Raw genomic sequence first — 17,393 nt, 5'->3', positions numbered from 1 at the left:
ACCATGGGATTGTTTTATGTCTACTACATGAGGCCAGCAGAAGGGGCACCCAGCTTTCCATCCATCTGAGAAAAGTTGGACTTTGTGATGAAACACCTCGCCAGTGAAACACAGATCCGCAAGTTTATAGTCATGTCGGGAATCAAACACAGACTAGCCAGCTCAAAGATAAGTGCACTACCTCTGCACCATACTTTCAGGACAGCGACTCGGAATTACACAAAGGTACCATGTTTGGTTACTTCAGATCCTAACCTTTGATTTAGTATGTTGGGGCTTGGCACTGCTATACGATAGTATTTGCTCAGCACTCAATCAGTAGCAGTGTCACAGCTGACATAACTTAAGCAGGGGGCAGTTCTATGTCTTTCACAAACTCTGAGCCAGAAGTTTAATTTTAGTGCGCGTGTGTGTGTGTGTGTGTGTGTGTGTGTGTGTGTGTGTGTGTGTGTGTGTATGTATATATATATATATATATATATATATATATATATATATATATATATATATATATATATATATATACATATATATTCATATGTACATACATATATACATGTACTGTTGGACTCTGACATTCACAGAGGATAAGTTCCTGAAAAATTGCCAAGCATGTCTAATCTGTGAATGTCAGCGCATTGTTTCAATGGGAAAATAGTGATCGCTTCTTGGCGGTTCATGATTCATAAGGGGAAATCAAAAATCCCATGAAAAACTGTGAATATGCCTGCAGAGAAAACGCACAATGCAAAAAAAAGAAGATAACCCTGTGAATACGCCCGCAAAAACAAACAAAACCGAAATACACCGACAGAAACCACGAAAAAAAAATGTGACTATGTATGTGAAGTATGCAGGTCACATTTTAAGAACCGCGAATGTACGGGGTCTGTGATTGGTGGAACCGTGAATGTCATGGTCTGACAGTATATCACATTTTTAGCTTATCTGGAATTTAAATTGCATACTGGACGACCCATGAACCCGTTAGGTTCCCGTTGTGACAGCGGTTGATGATAATATCATTTCAAAAAATAAAAATAATAAATAAAAATAGATAGCTCCAGCGAACTACACCAATGAGGTTGTTTTCATTGATCAAATTCTCCCGAAGAGGACTTCACTGAATCGGGAATTGATTTTTTAATAATTATTTCGTTGCCCGATTTGAACGAAACTTGATACTGCACACTGCAGGTGAATGATGAGTAAGGTGGCCCTAAACGTTTTGCGCTATTGTGTTCCGTTTTGGCTGTATTTCAGGAATATACATGCATACATACATATATACAAGATGAGAGTTTTAGTAATATATAGATAAGGTATTGTTATTGCACACTGTCCGTTTGTTAACTTTTTTGACTTCTCAGCCCAAACCGCTGGGCCGATCTCGCTGAAATTTGGCAGAAACATTCCTCTCCTGATGGTAGCAGGAATTTGAAAGCTCGTTCTGGTCACGTGACTTTAAGTAGGTCAAAATGGTCGACTTAGTAAATTTCTTCAAAAATCTTCTTCTCCTGACCCACCAGTCAGAATACTACCAAATTTGGGTTACAACATTAGGCCAGGGTGGTGATGTTAAATTGTGGAGGTTATGTCGATCATGTGACCGGAAGTGTGTCAAAATGGCCGACCGTCAATTTTTGGGAAAAATCACATAAATTCCTTCAAAAGTCTTCCTCAGACCCACCAGTCAGAATGCTAACAAATTTGGGTTACATTAGGATGGGGTCCTGATTTTAAAGTGTGAAAGCCATGTTCATCACACTGACCAGAAGTGTGTCAAAATAGTGGTCCCACAAATTCTTTCCAAAATCTTCTTCTCTTGATCCACCAGTCAGAATGCTTCCAAATTTGGATGACATTAGGATAGGGTGCTAATTTTAAAATAGCGGTAGCCATGTTCATCACGTGACTGGAAGTGTGTCAAAATGGTGGTCCTACAAATTCCTTCAAAAACCTTCCTCTCCAGACCCACCAGTCAGAATGCTACCAAATTTGGGTTACAGCATCAGGTCAGGGCCCAGATAAACTCCAGGTCCAGTGATCCTATTTTTTTCTGATATCGACAGACTTCTGCCAATCAAAAACATGACAAAGGTTGGTCCCTCAAGATGTTTTTTTTATTTTTATTTTTTACCAAAATGTAACATTTCAGCTTCGAGCTCACCGACCAGCGGTGATACAACTCTCCTGAAATACATGCAGTGAATGACACGTGGTGGGATAAACACTTGAGGGGTGAAAAATGCAACCCACGCTGTTCCCATGAGAAAGAAGGCAGTGATACGAGTTGGCTTGAGCAAAGATTTCAGAGAATGGATAAAAAATAAATCCAGACAACGGAAGTTGAATGCTAAAATATACTGTAAGTAAAAATTCGACCGTCAACATCAAAATAATTTGATGTCAAGTAAACAAGTTGAACTTATTGCAGACGAGTCATTTTCAACTTGGTGCTTGTGTAGAATGATGATTTCAAACTTGTAATTGAACTTATTACAGACCACGTGATTATACAATAAGAGAGGACATTAGCCTCCTAAATTCTCAGAAAAAGAATTATCAAATGAGTCGTGTTTCTGAGGCTTTTATGAACGACATTCAAACTTGTTCACTGAAGCAGGAAAACAACTGGGTGTGCGATAAGTACAACAAAGCTGCCCTTTAATACAGTCTTCAGGCTTTGACCATTGGGTAATCACAGACAGGAAAACCTGATAACTTGAGATCAAGAGATTTTTAAAGTTATTTTTTCCTAATCTGATGAATTGTGAAACATTAGTTTTGTCTTTTTGAACCCCCCCCCCTTTTTGCCCCACCCCAAAAGAAGAAAACCTCCAACTTTGCTATTATTTGAATGCACAATCACTGAAATTTATTTATCTTATGCTGTTAAACTGCTAGCTTAACCTCTTGTAACAAATTTCACCCTCAGAGGATCATAATTATCAAAGCCTGGTGTTGGCTTAGTGGTTAGGGTGGTGGCTTGGGATCCCAGGATCCTGAGTTCAAGCCCCATTGGCTGCTGAATTAACACCAGGGGGTTGACTCAGCCTGTCATCCTTCTGAGGTCGGCGAAGTGAGTACCAGTGTACTGGTCCCGGTGTATGCCCCGGTTAGAATAGGTAAACCATATCCCTGTGTGTCATAAGAGGCGACCAGGGTTGGCGTCAGGAAGGGCATCCAGCCATAAAAAAACATTGCCTCAAGAAAAAGCCTAACCCCTGCACAGCAGGGAAAAATGGCTGTAAAAAAACGGTCATTATTATATATTATAGAGGATCATAATTATGCATGACAAAACTATTTGAGGAAAATTAGGTTTGCTTTTTCTTTCACCTCTCAAGTAATGTGCACAGGTGCATCTTTTTGTGTATGGGCAGCTTGGCTGCCGGGTAGCTATCACCTTGTTGGGAAGCGACTGTGCCACTGATGCTGTGTCCCTATACCAGTACACTGATACTCATTCGCCGACCTTCCAGGGCAAAAAAAGCATTCCTTTCCTGTAGTAATTCTCAGCAGACTACTGTATTCGAGCCTGTTAACAACTATAGTATATGGGAGTACTACTCTCATTTACTGCAGTTGTAACTGCAGCATTTTTGCCTGGGTTAGAAGGATGACAGGCTGTGTCAACCCCACCCGGTGATAATTCATCAGCCAATGGGGCTCGAACTCAGGTCCATAAGATCCCAAGCCAGCCACCCCGACCTCGAAGCCAACATCAGGCTTTGCACAGGTAGGTGTACGAGGATGAGAAAAAACCGGCTTTTTCCCAGGTCAAAAAAAAAAACCTTCCCATGATGCTTCAACTTAAGTGTGATAATTAATTCTACAATACCATTTTAACACTTACAAACAAAATGCTCACTAATTTAGCGATTGAATAATTTGATGAATTTGAAAATGATTTTATGTGCCTCTGCCCTCCTCAACAAACAACGCAATACTGTGTTTGTAATTTTAAAATAGACATTCTGTGTGCGACTGCATTTGCGAAACAAGTGTTTATTCCGAATCCCGCACACCCTCACCGATACTGTTCATGTTGGTCATCCTGAAGGTTACAGGTTGCCCCATGTTGGCAGGGGTTGTTTACGCACGCGTGAATGGGCGTCTCACAATCTTGCCCCTGTGAATGACAGGAAATCATGAAGTACCCACATCAACATCTCCCTCAACATTCATCCAAAGCCATATATAATGTCATCATTCTCCAGTCTGTCAACTTTCCCATTGACTTGTGTTCATTGGGGTGGGGGTGGGGGGGGGAGGGGCGGTTCACGAGGGGGTGGTCGAAATGCTTTCTTGTTGTTTCGTAAGGAAATGAGTCTCGAGTTTGTGCTGAGAAGCACGTGAGCAAATTGACTCTCCAAAATGATTCCAAAAACACCAAGAATCACATATTTTATTCCATTCAGCATCATCTGGAAATGTTAAACCAATGGTGTAAATACCCAAGGGGAGCTTTTGGCAGCAACGCTAAAATAACTTCGGTCAGGTATAACGAAAAGAAGAAGAAGAAGAAGAACCACTCCTTCGTGTCTTCAGACGCATTAGGCTGCCAAGGCAGTCTTTCCTTGGCTATGGAGCACAATCCTGGAAAGGTTGGCACTCTGACACAGGATGCTCCAATGGCTCATTCTTCCCAGTAACCTGGTACCCATTTTGCCGACTTTGGAAGGATGAACAGGCTGAGTCAACCCACCAGGTGTTATGTATAGCCGCACGACAGGGGCTCAAACTCAGGACCCTATGCCGGCCGCATTAACCATTAAGCCAACACCAGGCTTCCAGATATAAAGCCTAATGTAAAATCTTCTGACACGACTTGGACAGATTTCCCTGACCTCCATTCATTATTACCAACTTCTGATCTTTTACATCCCTCCTCAAAAGGTCCGATCTTAAATAAATTAGTTGCAACAAATCAGATATGATTTTCCACTTCCAGGGTTCAGCTAATCCCTGCACCAATCTGTTAACTCCTACACCCCAGACCCCTATGCAATGACATCAAGATGAGGCACGATGCCCATATTTTGTGGGAGTAAAACAATCTGATAAAGCTGCACTATAAGGTTTAACACCCTGTATAACTTGTAATGTGTCGTGTAGTCTTCAGTCATTTCCCAGCCATACATTGTGTGATTTAGCTGAATTTTAGAGGATTTCAAAGGACTGCAGTGTCTTGGGCACATTTTACGAGTGTGTCAAGAGATAATGCCTGAAGCTGAATTTCATAAATATTGCAAACTCTTCAAACTTTAAGATCAATATTTTCAAGCCCAATCCTGTGTCGGAGTGGCGGCCCATCCAGGATTGTGTCCAATAACCAAGGAGACTGCTTAGGCAGCACCAACGGTCTGCACAGAGTATGGTCCCAATGGATGGATGGTTGGTTCACAGTTGTGTTGCTGACAAATATCTCATTGCAAGGTGGAGCAGCCAACTCATGGCTTTCAGTTTACATCAGCGGGCTTTTACACCAACAAAAAGAAAGTTACTGTCGACGACGTAGTATGTTTATGTAGGTCGAGTTAGAGGATGGTTTCTAAAATGTGCACAGCATGAATTTTGTCAACACTAATATTAAATACCAAGATTATTGATGTTGACAAGGGAATGATAACTGATTAATATATTTGGTTTAACTTTCAGCAAGGCCAAGGGTTATTTTTAGATCCTCGTGGAGGATCTCTAAGTCTTACTCACGTTGTTGTTCTTAATCTTCTTCTTGTGGACTTTTTTGTTTCACAGCCTACAGTTTTCATCGAAACTTCCTGAAACTTGGCATATATATATGTAAAAATACCCTGCGCAGACAGTAACCATCTCCGATTTTCAAAATTCCTCATATAAAAAAAGTGATGACGTCAAAATATCTCCGCTAATGGAAATCGCCTAAAAAAATTATCTCTGAAACTCGGCAAGCTTTTTGAATTTTGTTTGTGGGAATCGAACAGGGCATTAGCAGAGATGAATTACCGCACATATGATACATCACTATGATGTCATATCAATTTTTATGACATCATTCCTATTTTTTGACATTTTTTGTTTCACAACCCAGAGTTTTCATCGGATCTTCGTGAAACTTTCCATGCATATGCAGAAAGCCCACGCGCAGGCAGTAACCATCTCCGATTTTGGAAATTCTTCCCAGAAAAAAAGTTGACGTCATAATATCGCCGCTAATGGAAATTGCCGATACCATTATCTCCGAAACTAGGCAAGCTGTTTAAATTTTGTTTGCGGGAATCAAGCCGGGCATTAGCACAGATAATTTATCGCAAACCTGATACATCACAATGATGTCATATTCGTTTTTATGACCTCATTAAGAGTACGAGGATCTTAGCTCATTTGAGCTTGTTTTAATTGTTGGTGTTTTATTGTTGTTACTCATCCAAGGCAGGTTTAGGCTCCACAATTCAAAATAGGTCCATGAATGGTGGTGGGTGCCATAGCCCCAATTCAGGTATTGAACTTTGTAGAGCAAGTCAGAGCATGAAGTTGTAATTGTTTCACTGTGCTGGCAATAAATAACTCATCTACTCTTCGTCAAAAGATACCATTGGATATTTGACGTCCACCAGCAATCAATGTTAGTAGGCAGGTCTCCAGCTTAACATAACATCCAATGGAAGGCACACTCATTGATGCCACTCATTTCGGCCTTAGTTATTTTATAACTTGGTTTACACAGTTCTTCAGCTAAAATGTAGGGTCGGTAGGTCGAAATATAAATATAAATATAATTTCATTTTTTAGAAATAATATGTTTTTATGATTTGTTTTCGGATGTTCCATGGAAAAGACAAGGGAAGATGGGGGGGGGAAATAAATATAAATCCCGGACTAGGAGGATCTAAGAAAACATTGAAGATGGAAGACCATTCAAATGCAGGATGCCCATGTTCACTGTATCATCTGATGTGAAAAACAATAAAGAAGGATTAAAACTTGTTTTTACAATACAGTTTGGCATGTTTTTCTTATAGAAACTTGTTGGATCATCAAACAAATGGAAACAATGCTGATAAAATTACTGTCCAAGTCGTAGATGTGTGCGTGCACACTAGTGCATCGTGCTGGATATGATTTTAAAAAGGTGTCCACTCGGAGTCAACACGCTCAAAACGGTCAATCAGAGCCACAACCAGCTCTTACTTTTCAGCGGGCATCTGATCGTACCGTCTCCCCATCCCCATGAGCACATCAAAGGCTGATTTCTGGTCTGTTGAAGGCTGAATATCAGCATCTCGCAGGGAAACTTTGACGTACTTGGCACCAAAATCTTTCAATATGAACAGCGGTGTACAATCGAGAGTCGCCTGCGAATCATCCCTGCTGCTGCACTGAATTGATGCAATCGTTCGGCCAGAATATTCGTCGTCAAGCTGTTGCGTGATTAAATCACCAATGCAGTCACTAAAATTTATACCACTCACATACTTCTTAACAATCACTTTCGCCCCAGAAACCACAGTCAATCTGAACCACGCTGGCCACTGGTCAGATGCCATGACTGAAGACTACTGCGCAGTTTGGTTAAAGGTGACTCGGCATTTTGGCGCATGTGCCAAATTATATTTTGAAAATAAATGCCGACGTTTACATTTCGTGTTGTGAAACTTTTTCACCTTCGGCGGAAAATTTATAAATATAAAAGGCTAAAAATGTGTTCTATATTTATATTTCATTTCGGCAAATATACCGTCGGCGGATCTGTAAACCAAGTTATAAAATAAATCAGGCCTTACTGGGAATTTTTTTCTCAGTTAAAGAATCAAATATGTTCTGTTCAGCTGCCACACTTGAGAACAAGGTAAATTAATTTAACTAACAACTTGCAAGTACCCGCACCTGATTTTAAGCATTGTAGCGATGGAGGCACCTAAAAAGGCAAATGGCATCTTCTGTCATCAAGCCGGCAAGCTGGGAGCAACAATTCGCATTTATTGCTGCATCTGATGCAATTTAGCTCTAATGGCGGTGAGGTGTTCCATTTGAAACTGTTTGATATATTTATATAGCTTTTGATGCCTACTGGGCGTAGTGGCGTGTGCCTGTAATCCGGCTACTCGGAGGCTTGGGTTGGAGGATCGCTTGAGAACGGGAGCTCTGCACTGGGCCGTGCTATGAGAGGGTGTATGGCAGCCCGGAATCATGGCGAAACCCAATCCTTATCCCTGTGTCGTAAGAGGCGACCAGGGTTGCGTCAGGAAGGGCATCCGGCGTAAAACCTATGCAAATCAGTATGCGGATCATAACGGATGATCCGCTGTGGGGACCCCTAACGGGAGCAGCCGAAAGAAGAAGAAGATATAGCTTTTGATGCCTATAGGATCCATAATAAAAATTTGTATTTGTGTCAAAACCAGTGACCAATTGCAAATTAATAGTAGGATGACATGTGTACTCTGTTTACAATATTACAACCTGATGCATTTGTTGCTGCAACCGTTGTTAGTGCTGAATTCCCAACTGATTTTCAAATTAGCTTCTGATTAAGAACATTACAATTAAACTGAATACTCTCAAAAGACATGCAGTTTGAAGAGGGAATATATTGTTACGGTTGTGGTGGTAGATGGAGGAATTTAATAGGAAAGTTAAGATTGAATTGAGTTGCTTGGTCCTTGGATGTGTAGGAGCCATCTCTATGGAAACTAAGTAGGGAAACTGTGAGCTTAAGTGTTACTCGTCACCATACGGGGGGGGGTGGTGTGGTCCCCCAGTATGTGATTGCTCCTGTGACCTATTCCTACGTTTTTGCATTTACTGTAGAAGCCAGCTATGAACTAGTTACGTTTTTGTAATAACAACAACCATTACAATTGAGCTGCACGATCAAACAGGCAAGAGGCCCCACCATCCCGGGTTTCATGCCAGCAAGCCACGCCCGGACGTGGATGATTGATAGTCGTGATGTCGATGGGAGATCAGAAGCAAACACACGAGGGATGTGACGTGAAAAGCGAAGGGTTTTTTGGTTGAGTTGGTTCAGTTTGGTGTAAGGGATGCATGCGTTTGAGAGAGAACGGAGCTAGGAGATGGCCTGTAAGAACAGGGCATTACGGCTGGCTTTCCTTCAATGCATGAAGAAGAAGGTGCAATTCTCGTATTCATGCTGAGGCGAATTGGCTCACGTGGTGGGGCAAGATGCTGGCCATTGACGCTGAGCTGGTCGTGAGAGACCGACCTCGAAGCCTCGTATATATGCCACTGAAGGGAGCAGCGCCATTCTGCAGAGAACAGTGTCAGCAAGCGCGATTGACGAGGAAGCCGCACGGCGGTTGGCGAGCCCTGGCTTTGAATACCGCTTCATGAATTGCCTCACATACGTTTCCCGCCCAAAGAACGGCTCGGCACCATTTTGGGGCACATCTTTCCACGTGGCACGAAGCGCCTCAATCCCAAAGTTCAGTAATGACCATCTCTGGACAAAGTTAAGTGCCAGAATAAAGGGAGGATTTGCTTTTCTTTTATTTTCCTCTTGTCTGTATTTGAGTCTGTGTGCAGAGGTGCCTCGACTTAGGCTTAATTTACTTCATGTCGTATTATTACATTTTGACTATTACCCTTGTAAATATTTGTCTATTGTTATTAAATCCCCGCATTTATTTTAAGCTGCTGTCTTTGTGTATTTGTTGTGGGGATCGAGTATAAACCCCTGTGCTGTGCATCCGTCGTTCTGCCAGTGCTGCCCTGCCGCACCCGCGTGCGACATAATCTCTGAGGATCATGTGTTCGCCTTCGAAGGAAAACCACTCAGCGATACGGGCCTGGTCGGTGTTCACAGCCCATCCACCACAATTGGGTCGGGGGGATTAACCTCACCATCCAGACCCGTGACAATATTGTAATGGGATGTTCAAAGTTCCAAGTTCAATCACAAGTTATAAAAGAGCACCAATCATCTTGTCAAGAATCTGCCTTGATAAGTCAAGCTGCACATAGCGATTTTAGCAGAACAATAAAATATTTATCTTAAATTTTAATTTTGTAAAGTTTTCAGAGCTTAATCTATATATTGCATACATAATGGTGGTTCCCCTCCTTCTACCTTCCTCTTCTTATTCTTCTTCTTCTTCTTCTTCTTCTTCTTCAAAAAAATGCCTTCCCCCAAGATACATGGCGTAAGCATCACCAAGGCAGATAATAAAGGCAATTCTCACTGCATGCGGTATGTAGCCCATCCATGATGAAAATTTACAACTTAGCACAAATCAGTACAATATAATAACACTATATGCCTCATTCTTGCATTTTATTGAAGCTCTATGTATTTGGCAAACATGAAGCCTTGGAGGGACTTGAAAGGAGGGAGCTCGCAATGGTTCAATTTCGAAGGAAACAACCATTTTGAGAATAAGCACAACACATCTCCCAGGGAAACCTCTTCGCTCTTCATAGATGTGTGACTGATACCGCAACATCAATGTCAAACGAGTGCAATGACTTTCATCATAATGTCTACATTTGTTTGCAAGAAAAATCACTTTGACTAACAAAGGAACAAGTTAATTCAATTTAAATTTTTTTAATCCTTTTGTTTTAAAATTTGTTTTGCTTTTATAAACGTTATTTTTTTCTTCTGAAAATGTGTACAAGATGAGGATTTATTGGAGTGGCTGCTGCATTTCAAAACTGTGCAGAGTACGTTCTGTATCAGTGCACGGCTCACAAATAGCAACGTGTATCTGCAGCTGTTAAACTAAGGGGAAAAGAAAAGAAAAATAAACTAGAATCGCAGACATTCGCAAGCGAACGCAATACTTCTCTCCTCACCCCTTATTCTATCCACTTTGACCACTGGAAAAGCTGAAAAGGACACCAACCTTACATAAACCAATGCTTACATAATCTTGTCTGAAGGGGTTTGGACAAGGTATTTTTGTGCCTGGTCTTGTCGGTATTTGTTCAAATAGAAAGACTCGGTTGGCCAAAACAATTAATTTGTCATAATGTCTATATGTCTATATCGTTTAGTCGGTAGGGGTTGTGGCAAGGTTATTTTTTGCCAAGTCTTGTGTGGATTGGTTTAAATATAAACACTTGATAAGGCCAGAAACCATAATTTGATTCCACATTTCATCATTGACCATTTATAAAGAAAAGCACCAAATGAATGTCTGTGTACTACAATCTGTAAATGCCATGGTATGGCATCATTTTGCCAATACAAGTCTGGACTGGTTAAAATATGGAGGTGTGGAATGCTAAAAACATGAATTTTGTGATCAATTTAGACCTTTGACAATCGCGTAATCCCCAAAAATGACTCAAATCCAAACCTTTTCTACAAATCACTAAAAGGGTTGTTTATAATTGCACCCTTGTGCTAAATTGAATCTCTTAGACTCAAATATAAGGAAAAAGCAATGCAAAAACTGGAATTTTTACTTTCAACTTTGAACCCATAATATCGGAACAGGAACCTGAATTGAAAAAAATATCGATTTTTTTGTGTATTGACCAAGATATCCTCATGTAAAATTTGAAGAGGAGTGGCTCAGCAATGAAAGAATCGTGTGTGATTGTATTTTGTTGGGAAGAAATAAATAACGAAGAAAGAGAGAAATGGGAAAAGCAATACGTCTCCCCTCCCTGGAGGAGGAGGGAAAGACATATTTACTTGAATAGTGACAACTGTGATTGAAAGTGACACTCCCTCCTTACGCTATATATCTATTTGTATGTACGCGATAGGAACAAGACCGAACCCCTCTCAAACCCAGACTAGACAGCCCAAAGTTAAGTATGCTACCTCTGCACCATCATATCAGGACAATGACGATTGATTACAGAAAGGTTCCATATTTGGTCATTATTGTGACCCTTATCATCACCCCACCATGTCTATATTGGTCACAGATCATTTTTAAACGGAAAAACAATTCTTTCAAAAGCAACATTTCAAACAAACTTTGTTTTTAAGAAATCGATTATTTATTTTCACAAAGTTACAAAAAAGTTCATATCACCAACTTATTTATTGAATTTTTCATGCTTTTGACTTGATCTACAATAAAATCCTTTTCAAATTCAAATCCAGTTCGACTTTTGCAAGACACATATGAGAAGAACAAAACAATGCTAACCAAGTTAATTTCTTCAACTGAGTTCATCATTTTTGTTTTGGATAATAAATGCAAACCAGCCATACCTTGTAACCATAAGGGCAGGTACAATGATAGAACTCCACAGGATCAGGGTTACACACACCCTTATGCTTGCAAGGGTTTGATAAGCAGGGTTGACACTTGGCGAGAACATTCAGGTCAATCGAATCACCTGGGAAAGAACATGCATAAAGTATCCTCTTATGCTACAAATTGTTTTTGCTTTTAACTTCTTGTCCAAGATATAACAGTAAAATAAATACATGAACTCAAATATTCATACTTCAATCATGAAGCTCTCCAGAACCTGTCATGTGTACACCTCTTGCAAGAACAATTTGCTATGCAGTGGACAAAAAGAACTTTCCATGCTCTTGATGTGAATATTTCAAATCAATTTATGATGAATGTCAGTATGGTTGTGCTGTTATACATGACACCATTATGGTGGAAAAACAAAGAAGAAATGAAAAAAATTGGATGAAAACATCCCCTTGGGTAATGCGTTGGCATATCTTCGATCAAAATATAACTTTGATGAATGAAAAAATAAATTTGAAACAATAATAATGGTATATAATATAATTGACCAAAAATAACTGTGAGATGGGTTAGGAAAATGCAGAACGAAGAACTAGTGTTGTTTGCAAATGATAGTATCAATCTGCATTGGTGGACAGGTAGAACAATTAATGAAATCAACAACACCTTGATTGAGGAATGCTAACCGCCGTGGGAATAAAGGAGAAACTGATGCTCTGGGCATTAACCCTTCATCATCACAAATAGCTTCGACTCCCTTTTGCTCTGATGATGGGTTAATGCCTGAAATGCGAGCTTTTTCTTGCTTCCCACGGTGGTTATCATACTTCAATCAGAAATTGAGGAACCGTATGTGATTGTATTTTGTTTGCCATACTTCTGATATATTTTGCAATATAATTAATGCTTGTATTTTGTTAACATTTCTCCAAAAACATGCTTTGGTCTTTTGACCTGTTTGTATTGAGGTGTCAGCACGTGTGGGGCCTACCAAGGCAGTCAAATAGCCGACTGGGCGTAGTGAGCAGCAGTTTGTCCTCCATGCCAGCGGGGCTCGTACATTGAGCAATGCCAGGCTCTTTGTAGCCGTGTTTCACCCACTCGGAAAGCCAGTGCAGATTACAGTCACAATGCAAAGGGTTGGCTCCCAGAGCCCTGGCGGCAAGTTGCACATACTCACATTTCTCTTCAATTGCTCTTTCATTCCATCCAAAATTTATAGTTTGCCATCATTGTTAGCTGTTGACATATTACAATATCTCACCTATAAAATAATGCAATTCACAACAATTGATGGTTATGTATTAACACTGAGGAGTCAATATCTCTTGGAAGAATACCAAGTTTTCGAGCAAGCAGAAATGTTTCTTTCTAACTGGGGGGTTTTGCCTTTCAAATGAGATTGTTTGGGCCATCATTAGATTGATAACAAGCTCAAGGAGGTGGTGCCATACAAAGGAATTAACTTAATGACTACAGTAGCCAAGCTCTCCAAGATTAGCAAACACAAGTAGAAGAGAAAAGCCATCAAAGTATGAAGATGTTAGAGCTATGCATTTTGTTTGTGTTACTCACAAGTGAGAGAGTGACGTCAAGTCACTGAAAGCACCGCTTGGCACCATGGAGATGTCATTGCCATGTAACGAGCTGGACGAGAAGAATTGCTCTAATTAATGCCACTTCTCATATATTATTGGCTCCAAAACAGGGGCGAAAAAGTGATTCTCTTGCAATTATTCCGGCATGAGGCGCTGGTCATAATTACTACTTACAGCACACGCAGAGACTTGAGACCACTGAAAGCCTCAACCGGTAGGCATTGGAGCCGGTTGAAGCTGAGGATCCTGCAAAGGCAACAAGCGAGAAAACTATTTTGGCACTGTGCAGTCACGAGCAGCATCACCGCCGGGGGTGGATGCCGAGACATACCCGGAGGAAAGCAACAGATATGCAACAAAGAGAAACAGATGGCGGGAAAGGGCGGTGCACAGCTGTAGGAAAGTCTTCGCCATCCTGTCACTGTTTGTATAGCCGAGGCATGATTATTCCATTTCATGCGGTGGTTTTGTTTAATAAAGTGTCACCTGTGATTACCGTCACAATTTACACCTGGAACTGGGTGGACTTTTCCCCTGCATTGGGAATTAATTCTGCCCTGCTCCGGGCTGCCCTGGAGCTGGTGAATAGCAATCTATAGGCTGCAGTGCTGCACTTACAGTGTTGAGAGCTGCGACATGTTTGCGAAGGAGAAGTTGGAGATGGTGCTGATTCTGTTGTTGCTGAGGTCACTAGAAAGAACACGGGATGAAAACATTTACAAGATATTGTCAATTTCCTTTCTCCACAAGGAAAACCTGAAGCATCTCTTTCATGACTGACAGCATGGGAAAAACTGGACCATTTGGTGTTGCACTGAGTTGCCATGTATGTGCTATCAATAGGATGAGATGTAAAGATCCATACTGTAGTGTTCAGTTTAACTTGCTCCTGCTCACGAGTACTACACATAATTAGACTGTCATAAAGACAAAGTGTTGGAGATTAATTTCCCAAAAATAATAGCAAAACTTGCTTTTCATTTTATCAAAATTAATCTGAAAGACTTTGTCATAACAACCCTCAACGGTATAATATTTGCTGACAAAACCTGCTATATTTGCAAAATCTATTTGCACAATAGATTCAACGTCGAATTATAAATGCATATTTAATGAACGAAATACATGATCCTTCAAGAAGATTGCCAAGTTTCTAAATCCAGAAAAACATGATAGGCTGATAATTATAATTTCACACATCAAAGACTATATTTATGAACATGAAATCCAAATTTCTTTCCCGAGTATAACAGCACAACTCGAGTGAAATAAACATTTCTGTAAAGATAATTTGAATGTTTTGAATATGGATAATTAAAGGGATATAATTTACACCTTGATGCTGGAAGTAGACACAAAGGTCATAAACCCTAATAATAATATTAATATCAATGAAAATACATTTACTGCACTCAACAAATGAAATAACAGAAAATCTACCAGCACAAACTGCAGAAATTGTTCCAGACAAATTTGGACACAACCAAGCCAATGCTCATAAAAGCACGATTGTGTAGAATATGGCAATCCAGAGGAAATTATAAATGCTGTACGTTTTATTCAATAAAGTCGACTTGAGGTCTGCCATTCCCGGTGAGAGGTGAAAGCGCCTACGCAATGTGGATGTCCAATGTTCTGTGAAAACGCTGACCACTCGACGCGCGCGAGCAAACGCTGAAGGCTCACTCACATCAGCTTCAGGTTCTTGGAGTTCACAAGGTCCTTGGGTACCATGGGCAGCTGGTTTCCATCAAGGTACCTGCGCAATAGGATGTTGTTGATGAGTTTGCCATACTTATATCAAACCTCGCCTCTCAAGTCCAGTTTCTCGGGGGCTCTCCAAAGGCAAAGAATGCTGGTCCACTGCTTATTTTAAAATTGTATGTTCAAGGGTTTCTATTCTCGAAACTTTTTCCTGAATCAATTTCTCTGCCACGATGATTGACGGGCCTGTTTTCCCATCAATTCGTTCAGCTTTATATTTCATCATTGTGGATAAATAAAGTGTAGTTTATAACCCTCATGTCTTGCTCTCAATTGCTTCCATTTATGAGAGTATTTATAAAATATTCCGCTCCGTTAAATCGATTTTTTAATTTTTTTTTGGAAAGCAATGCAGGGCACATTTTCACAAATGTGTGAATGAATTGAGTCGAGTTTGTGGTAGTTTCTCTGGAACTCTTCCAAAACCAGCATTTATTACAGGAAGCTTGTGATTGGCAATGTGAAGGCACATCAAGAATTAATTCTAACTGCATTAGCAGAAAACTGTTTATTTGGCAACGGGGTTTACTTAACGGTAATTTTGATTGTCAGTTTTCAATAGGCAAAACTTCAAAAACATCAACACAAGGGAACACAATTCTCAAAGCTTAGCACATGCTTTGCACTTTAATAAAAAACATTTTTCACGTCATTGTAAAACATAAATTTCCCTCTGCACACAAGTTGAAGCACTAATTGTGCATGAGCAAGGGTGTTCTGCGCTGAGAAAAGCAAGGACACCTCATTTTAAGCTCCATTCAAATGCACCTTTGCAGGAATATGATGCAATTGCTGCCATGAAAGACAGAATAAACTCCACAAAGTCAATGTCAAAGCAAAGCTTGTGAGGGTTGTCTGTATTTTTAGATTAAGCTTCCACTGGTTTGCAAAATATCGTCCTTCATTCAGTTAAAGGGATACTCTGGGTTATCATGTTGAATATCTCTATATGAGCAGGTACTTGTGGAAATACCGTGCATTCTGTGTTTGCATGCCGCACTGTCTCTCAGTCGCCGGCAGTCCCATGCCACCCCCCAGACATGACTTGTCTCCATCAAAGTTATGCCAATGTATGCCGGGTGTGAATTCACAGTCAAAACAACCTCCAATTCACAGTCATGACACACTACATGGCCAAAAGTATGTGGACACCTGCTCGACTAACATCTCATTCCAAAATCATGGACATTAATATGGAGTTGGTCACTCGTTTGCTGCTATAACAGCCTCCACTGTTCTGGGAAGGCTTTCCACTGGATGTTGGAACATTGCAGCAGGATTTACTTCCATTTAGCCACAAGGGCGTTAGTGAGGTCCGGCACTGATGTTGGGCGATTAGGTCTGGCTCACAGTCGGCATTCCAATTCATCCCAAAGGTCTTGCAAACCATTTCTGTATTGGCCTCACTTTGTGCATGGGGGCATTGTCATGCTGAAACAGGAAAGGGCCTTCCCCAAACTGTTGCCACAAAGTTGGAAGCACAGAATCATCTAGAATGTCATTGTATGCTGTAGCATTAAGATTTCCCGTCATTGGACCTAAGAGGCCGAGCCGAACCATGAAAATCAGCCCCAGACAATTATTCTCCTCCACCTAACTTTACAGTTGGCACTATGCATTCGGGCAGGTAGCATTCTCCTGGCATCCACCAAACCCAGATTTGTCCGTCTTACTGCCATATGGTGAAGTGTAATTCATCACTCAAGAGAACGCGTTTCCACTGCTTCAGAGTCCAATGGTGGTGAGCTTTACACCAATCCAGCCGACGCAATTGGTATCGCGCATGGTGATCTTAGGCTTGTGCGCGGCTGCTCGGCCATTGAAACCCATTTCATGAAGCTCTCGCTGAACAGTG

The 17,393-nt window shown here is 40.7% G+C and overlaps 1 protein-coding gene across 4 annotated transcripts in view; it reads right to left on the bottom strand.

The window, feature by feature from the left end:
• LOC147034994 (slit homolog 2 protein-like) overlaps positions 1-17,393 on the bottom strand; it is a 473,672-nt gene that overhangs the window by 57,778 nt on the left and 398,501 nt on the right. For 3 of the 4 annotated variants that reach the window (XM_085892213.1, XM_085892231.1, XM_085892209.1), the window contains exons 22-28: positions 15,465-15,533; positions 14,393-14,464; positions 13,949-14,020; positions 13,752-13,823; positions 13,168-13,331; positions 12,179-12,306; positions 4,038-4,135 (exon numbers count right to left, since the gene is read on the bottom strand). In XM_085892213.1, coding sequence (XP_085748339.1) covers positions 4,038-4,135; positions 12,179-12,306; positions 13,168-13,331; positions 13,752-13,823; positions 13,949-14,020; positions 14,393-14,464; positions 15,465-15,533 — 675 coding nt within the window. The remainder of the gene's footprint in view (positions 1-4,037; positions 4,136-12,178; positions 12,307-13,167; positions 13,332-13,751; positions 13,824-13,948; positions 14,021-14,392; positions 14,465-15,464; positions 15,534-17,393) is intronic. The other variant, XM_085892220.1, reaches the window with a different exon arrangement.

Source organism: Eptatretus burgeri, chromosome 1 (genome assembly GCF_056783735.1).
Source record: "Eptatretus burgeri isolate ZD-2024b chromosome 1, Ebu_testis_v1, whole genome shotgun sequence".
NCBI lineage: Eukaryota > Metazoa > Chordata > Myxini > Myxiniformes > Myxinidae > Eptatretus > Eptatretus burgeri.
The sequence above is the reverse complement of the archived record's forward strand: the minus strand, read 5'-3'. Positions and strand labels throughout refer to the sequence as shown.